The 6,956-nt window shown below is 35.8% G+C and overlaps 1 protein-coding gene across 1 annotated transcript in view; it reads right to left on the bottom strand.

Moving 5' to 3' along the window:
• Window positions 1–6,956, bottom strand: part of VWA8 (von Willebrand factor A domain containing 8) — a 357,898-nt gene that overhangs the window by 219,699 nt on the left and 131,243 nt on the right. Inside the window, exon 18 of the mRNA XM_077765686.1 lies at window positions 3,907–4,022. Coding sequence (XP_077621812.1) covers window positions 3,907–4,022 — 116 coding nt within the window. The remainder of the gene's footprint in view (window positions 1–3,906; window positions 4,023–6,956) is intronic.

Here is a 6,956-nt window from a genome sequence, read left to right as displayed (position 1 = left end):
GAGTATTAATATACTGAAGTATAAAGATAATGTGAGATAACTCTAAAGTGATATTTCCATCCCAACAGCTGTAATAGAATTCCATTTTCTTCTATTTACAAAAAAATGTTAATTTTTACAAGTAAAAATTACAGAAGTATGAAATGATAGCTGATTATTGTTTTAAAATCTCATTTCCTCAATTAATAATGAAGTTGAGCATCTTTACAGCTTCAATCAATTCATCTGAATTAACTTCTGTGCATGTCTATTCATCCTTTGCCCATTTAGGGTTGATTCTTTCATCTCATTAATTTGGATACTTTATAGTCCCTAAATACCAATTCTTTTGTGAATATAAATTTTTAAAAAATAATTTTTTACAGTTTATTTATTTTTGAGACAGAGAGAGACAGAACATGAGCGAGGGAGGGGCAGAGAGAGAGAGGGAGACACAGAATCTGAAACAGGCTCCAGGCTCTGAGCTGCCAGCACAGAACCCAATGCGGGCCTGAACTCACAAACCTCGAGATAATGACCTGGGCCGAAGTCAGATGCTCAACAAACTGAGCCACCCAGGCGCCCCTTTTGTGATTATAAATTTTATCAAACATCTCTTGGCATGTGGTTTATAACTTATAGAGTGGCTTACAGGGTTTATGTCATATATACAGATTTTACTTTTCTGTAAGGGATAAAATTTTAATCATTTACTGACAAGTTCATCCATTCCCATACTGATTGATAATGCTACTTCTAACATATACTAACTTACCACAAATGTATGGGTCTGCTTCTGGGTTCTGTAATCTATTCTAATTGTCTATTTGTCTTTCCTTGCACCAGTCCCATCCTGTAATAATGAATACGGCTTCATAATGGATCTTGATATCTGACAGATAAAGTACAACTCCTTAATCTTCCTCTAAACTTCATTTGTTATTATTTCCATGACAATTTTGAGATCAGCTTATCAACTTATGTATAACCTTTGTGGAATTTGACTACATAATATCTATATATAAATTTTGAGTAAAACAGCTTTATAATTCTGAATCTTTCCATTTCCTTGGTATAGCCTCCTTTTATTTAAGTCTTTTACAGCGTTCAATGAAGATTTATACTTTTCTCCATAGAAAGCATTACATATCAGTAGATTTATTCTTAAGTGCTCAAAGATTTCAACTATTATTTTGAATGGGATTATTAAAAAAAAAGACTTCCTCAATTTATTGTTAGTGGAATACAGGAATATCACTGATAATGATTTATTATTTTTTTAAATAGTTTATTGTCAAGTTGGTTTCCATACAACACCCAGTGCTCATCCCCACAAGTGCCCCCCTCCATGCCCATCTCCCCCCTCCCCACCCACATCCATCAGTCCTCAGTTTGTTCCCAGCATTCAAGAGTCTCTCAAGGTTTGCCTCTCTCCCTTTCCCCGACCATTTCCCCCCTTCTTCTCCCCCTTGTTCCTCAGTTAAGTTCCTCCTAATCCTCCTATACGTGCAAACATATGATATTTGTCCTTCTCTGCCTGACTTATTTCGCTCAGCATAACACCCTCAAGGTCCATCCATGTTGCTACACGTGGCCAGATTTCATTGTTTCTCATTGCCATGTAGTATTCCATGGTATAGATAAACCACATCTTCTTGATCCATTCGTCCGTTGATGGACACTTAGGCTCTTTCCATGTTTTAGCTATTGTTGAGAGTGCTGCTATGAACATTGGGGTACATGTGCCCCTATGCACACTAATAATGATTCATAAGTCATCTCACTAAACTCTATTAGTTCTAATGATTTATATATAGTTTCTCTTTATTTATTTATTTTTTTTTGAGAGAGAGAGAAACTGAGTGAGGGAGGTGCAGAGATAGAAGGAAAGCGAGAATCCCAAGCAGGCTCCAAACTGCCAGCATGGAGCCCAGCATGAGGCTTGAACCCATAAACTATGAGATCGTGACCTGGGCTGAAACTAAAAGTAGAATTTTTTAACCAACTGAGCCATTCAGGTGCCCCTCTTGAATTTTTTATGTAGCCAATTAGATAATTTTGGGCAAATGCTCAGACTGAAAGGACAAATAGGTGACATTCTTGTTCTGTTCCTAATTCTAAAGGAAATATGTGTACTTTAACATAAAGATATTTGCTCTAAATTTTGGGTATATACCTTTTATCAGATTGAAGAATTTCCTTCTCTTCATGGTTTACTAAGAATATTCCTGGTTTACGAAGAATTTAGTGTTTGTCCTCTGATTTGTTTTTAGGTTTGGTTGTTAGGTTTTATCAAATACTTTTTACTCATTTATTACTAATTTGTTAATATAATTAACTAAAAAAAACAGAATATTAAACTTTCTTCACATACTTGGGATAATTCAAAATTGCTTATGATTTTATATATATATACACACATATACATATATATAGTTAGTTAGAATTAGTTTATTAGCATTTAAGAGTTTTGATCTATTTCATGAATGTGATTTGTAATTTTCCTTTCATATATTATTATTGTCTGGTTCAGTTACCAAAATCATACTGATTCAAAGTGAATTGCTGTTTCCACTGTCTGTTCTTTGGAGTGGTGTGTAAAATGCTTTGGATATTATTCTTTCATTCTAATATCCCAAGTACTATTTCTCCTTATGCTCCAAAACTGTTTATATTGCTTAGCATTGACTATTTATTTCTATTAACACACATATATACCCAAGTTCTAAGAAAATACTGAGTAGGTAATGAATTTATTTCTCTGCCTATATTTTCTTTAGTTCATGACCCTGAAAAATAAGCAATTGAAGGATTTCTTAATTTTCATTTGGAAGCCTAATATTCTCCTACTTAGAAGAAAAGGAAAACCAATTTCCTTATTTCTCATAATTATTAGTTTTTCAAAAAATTACTCCAAAGACACTGGAAAAGAGCTTCGTTTCAGCTGGATACACTGTGGAGAGAACAAATTTAAGTTGCAACACAGGAAGTTTACTTTTAACTATAAGAAAAATTGTCCATCAAACTGAAGATTGATAGAGGGCAATTATAAATTTTCCTAAGCTAAAAATAGATTCTTTCCATTCCTTTTATATATATCAAGGAATGAATGGACAATAGTCAGAACCACCATAAAAATAACTGTCAGATTATATAAGAAGAGTCTAAAAGAAATCTCTGGGCTTATTGGGCATTGTTATTAATCCTTTTATTATTCTTTTAAAATAACGGCATCTGGGTGGCTCGGTTGGTTGAGTGTCCGACTTCGGCTCAAGTCATGATCTCACAGTTCGTGGTTTTGAGCCCTATGTGAGGCTCGAAGCCTGTAGTCTGCTTCAGATTGTGTGTGTGTTTCTCTCTCTCTTTCTCTGTTCCTCCCCCCTCACATTCCGTCCCTCTCTATTTCTCAAAAATAAATAAAATGTTAACAAATTTTTTAAAATAATTTCATGCAAGTGTGATTTTGTAAGAAAATTCTTTCAGCCAATATTTTATAATAATTTCCAAACAGGTATAGAAGATATTATTAGTATAGACTGAAAAGATATTAGTTTTGTTAAATTTAGTCAACAGAACAGTACTATCAAGCATGGAAGGTTCCAATGCTATTTTGGAAGATGATCAGTGTAAGGCTTAAAACCACCAGCTCAGAAGACACAAGCGTTCGAATCCCAAACCCACTTTTACTTATTTACTACTCTAGAGCTAGTGAGTTAAACAGTTCTCTCATCTATAAAATATCTCTTAAAATTGTTGTTCCCCGTAAGATACAATGTGTTCTAAAAACTGAACACGAGTTTGAAATAACTATATATTCAGACAATACTTTCTTCAGACCTGTGAGTACTGACTACAGATTAAACTTATGTTACTGTTGTAGCAGAGACCCAGGAGCTCACATGCAGTGAGAGAGGGCAGTATGGTTACCTGGAAAGGCAGGCTTTCGTAACTGCACTGTGAAGATTTTCATGAGGGTACCGGGACAGCCGACGAGAAATCCGCAACAGCTGTCTGGTAGACAGTGACGCTGCCAGTGACTGTGCCTATCAAAAGGCAAGGACAGCCTGATGAGAGTCTTGTTTCAACCTGCTGAAAGTCCCTTTAGATGAGTATCAGAGCAGAATTCATTACTCCTGACAGACAAGGCCACACTTAAAGTAAATATGTACTGTTAATGAATTACAAATAAAAATAAACAAAAACCAATTTACATTTAAAACATCCTTAAAGATAGTTTTTTAAAAAAAAATCTGTAAAAAGTGTTCATCAGTTAAATTCAATGGAAGTGTTTTCATTGAACTAAGTGATGTATACACACGTTTTGGGGGTTGGAGGGAGAAAAGACATTACATAATACAGTTCACACCTGACTTACAAATAGCTTTTGTGTACAATGAATTATTTGTTCTTTTTTTTCTTTTCCTGCCTACACAAAGCTGCACTGTTAAGATATCCTGAAAATACTTAGAGCTTTAAGTAAATTTATGGCTTCTGAAATGGAGAAAAGGAACTGTGGACAATTTAGGTTGCTGATCACAGAGGTATCAACCAGTTTATCACTTGGGTGGCAGCCTGCATTTGGAAATCCTTCCCCTATAGTGCCAGAATAATTTCATTTTTAAAATTAATGGAACTCCTACTATAGAACCCAGGACATGTGAGTATCAATGATATTTGTTGTTGATTTTGAAATTATCTTAGTGGTCAGCATAATGTAATGATAGAGTTCATAAGCTTTGGAATCAGATAAATCAGGCTCCCTCCCATTTATTAGCCTAGTGGATTATTTAAAATCTTCAGGTGTCGGTGTCAACATCACTCATCATCAGGGGAATACAAATCAAAATTACAATGAGATATCACCTCACACCAGTCAGAATGGCTCAAGTTAACAACAATTGTTGGGGAGGATGTGGGGAAAGGGGAACTCTCTTACACTGTTGGTGGGAATACAAATTCGTGCAGCCACTCTGGAAAACAACACGGAAATTCCTCACAAAGTTAAAAATAGAACTACCCTATGACCCAGCAACTGAACTACCAGGTATCTATGCAAAGGATTAAAAAAAAAAAATACTGATTTGAAGGGATACATGCACCCCAAATGTCTGTAGCAGCATTATCAATATCATCCAAACTATGGACAGAGTGCAAATGTCTGATAAATAAAGAGGTGGTATTTATAGTCAATGGAATATTACTTAGCCATAAAAAAGAATGAAATCTTGCCATTTGCAATGATGTGGATGGAGCCATAGTATAATGTTAAGCAAAATAAGTCAGTCAGAGAAAGACAACTATCATAGGATTTCACTCATATGTGGAATTGAAGAAACAAAACAGATGCATATGGGGAAAAAAGACAGAGGCAAATCATAAAACAGATATTTAACTATGGAGAACAAACTGAGGGTTGCTGGGAGATGGGCAGGAGATAGGTTAGATTGGGTGACAGGTAAGAATTACAGAGGGCACTGGTTTTGATGAGCACTGGAGGTTCTATGTAAGTGATGAATCACTAAATTCTAAACCTGAAACTAATATTAAACTGTATGTTAACTAACTGGAATGAAAATAAAAAGTTAAAAGTACAAAAAAAAGAAAAATAAAAAAGAGAAAATCGTTCTAAAGCACTTAACAGAGGTCAGTCACATGAGTGCTCAACAAATGTCAGCAATTATTAAAAGTCAGCCTCTTCAAAATAAAAAATATCTAACACAGGATGGTGATGTGACCTACACTTTGGAAAGAATTTAATGTATCAGATTATTATTGGATTAATTCCTAGTTTAGATCAGCAGCATTAGGAGATAGCAGTCTTCACTGAAAACCAGAAGAGAGAAGAACTTTTAAAGCAAATAGCCCTTTAGGAAGACAGAACAGGTAAGACTGAAATGAGGGCACAGATTAGCCCTGAAGGGAATGCAGAAGAGAACTCCATGAAGGAACAGAGGGTTCAGGACGGGTGGTGGCGGGGTGCCACGATGCCAGAGACACACTGTATATTTGCTTGTTTCAGCATTTCACTTGAAGTGATCTCTGCATGTCCCAAGGAAGAACAAAAGGAAGTGATTTCTCTCCCTTGGGTATTTCACGGCTCCATGAGGTGCTGTTGAGCTATTACTAGTGTTATATTTCAGCTACGACATAGGTTAAATAGTCCTCTGGGGACTAGGTTGGGAGCATGATCACCATTTAACGATGTATCCTTTTTTCTATTAAAACACACACTCGACGTCTCAAAGAACTCATTTGTAAGCAAACATTTGGTTCATCCTTGTTTTCAACAAATTTGCATTCTAGACAGGGAGGGAATATTTAAATATAAGAAAGTAGAAACTGCAATTCAAAATAGCATAGAATTTAATGCCAAAGCAAGTGAAACACTTGACAACTGCTATAGGGGCTTAAAATTAAAATGTTCAAGTGGGCAGGAGAAAGGCTATGAACAAAGGCATGAAAGCAAAAGGAATAGAAATGGTACAGACTGTGAGGAAACCAGCACAGCTCTAATAGAGGGTCTTGCTGGAAGACTTGCTCCTAAGTAGCAAAGACCTGGGACTGACTCTTGGAGGAGTTTGGCTTTACCCCAAAAGGAAATAGGACTTCTTATGTGCAAAGCGGTAATATGATTTTAGAAAGATTAATCTGGCAGGAGCATGCAAAGTGAGGGACAAGGAGATCTGAGACAGGAAACACAAAACTCCTTCAATGATCTGTCTATAAAATGATAAGGCACTACAGCAAGGTCACTGGCAAAAAGGAGTGGAGAGAAGGACTCCAACTATTCAGAGAACTTGGTACCTGATGGATAGGAGAAAGAAGGAAGAAGTAAGGATAAGGTTATTTCAGCCAGTATGATTTAAAGTATCAGAAGCCTAATATGACTCAGCAATTCGCTTTCTTAATACCTGGGTCCACAAAACATTCCTATTTTAATCATGGAAAGTGTCTGACAAATGACTCCAACCCAAGGA

The sequence above is a fragment of the Crocuta crocuta genome, unplaced genomic scaffold (genome assembly GCF_008692635.1).
Source record: "Crocuta crocuta isolate KB4526 unplaced genomic scaffold, BGI_CrCroc_1.0 scaffold75, whole genome shotgun sequence".
Classification (NCBI taxonomy): Eukaryota; Metazoa; Chordata; class Mammalia; order Carnivora; family Hyaenidae; genus Crocuta; species Crocuta crocuta.
Note: the sequence above shows the minus strand (reverse complement) of the source record. Positions and strands in the feature narration are given on the sequence as shown.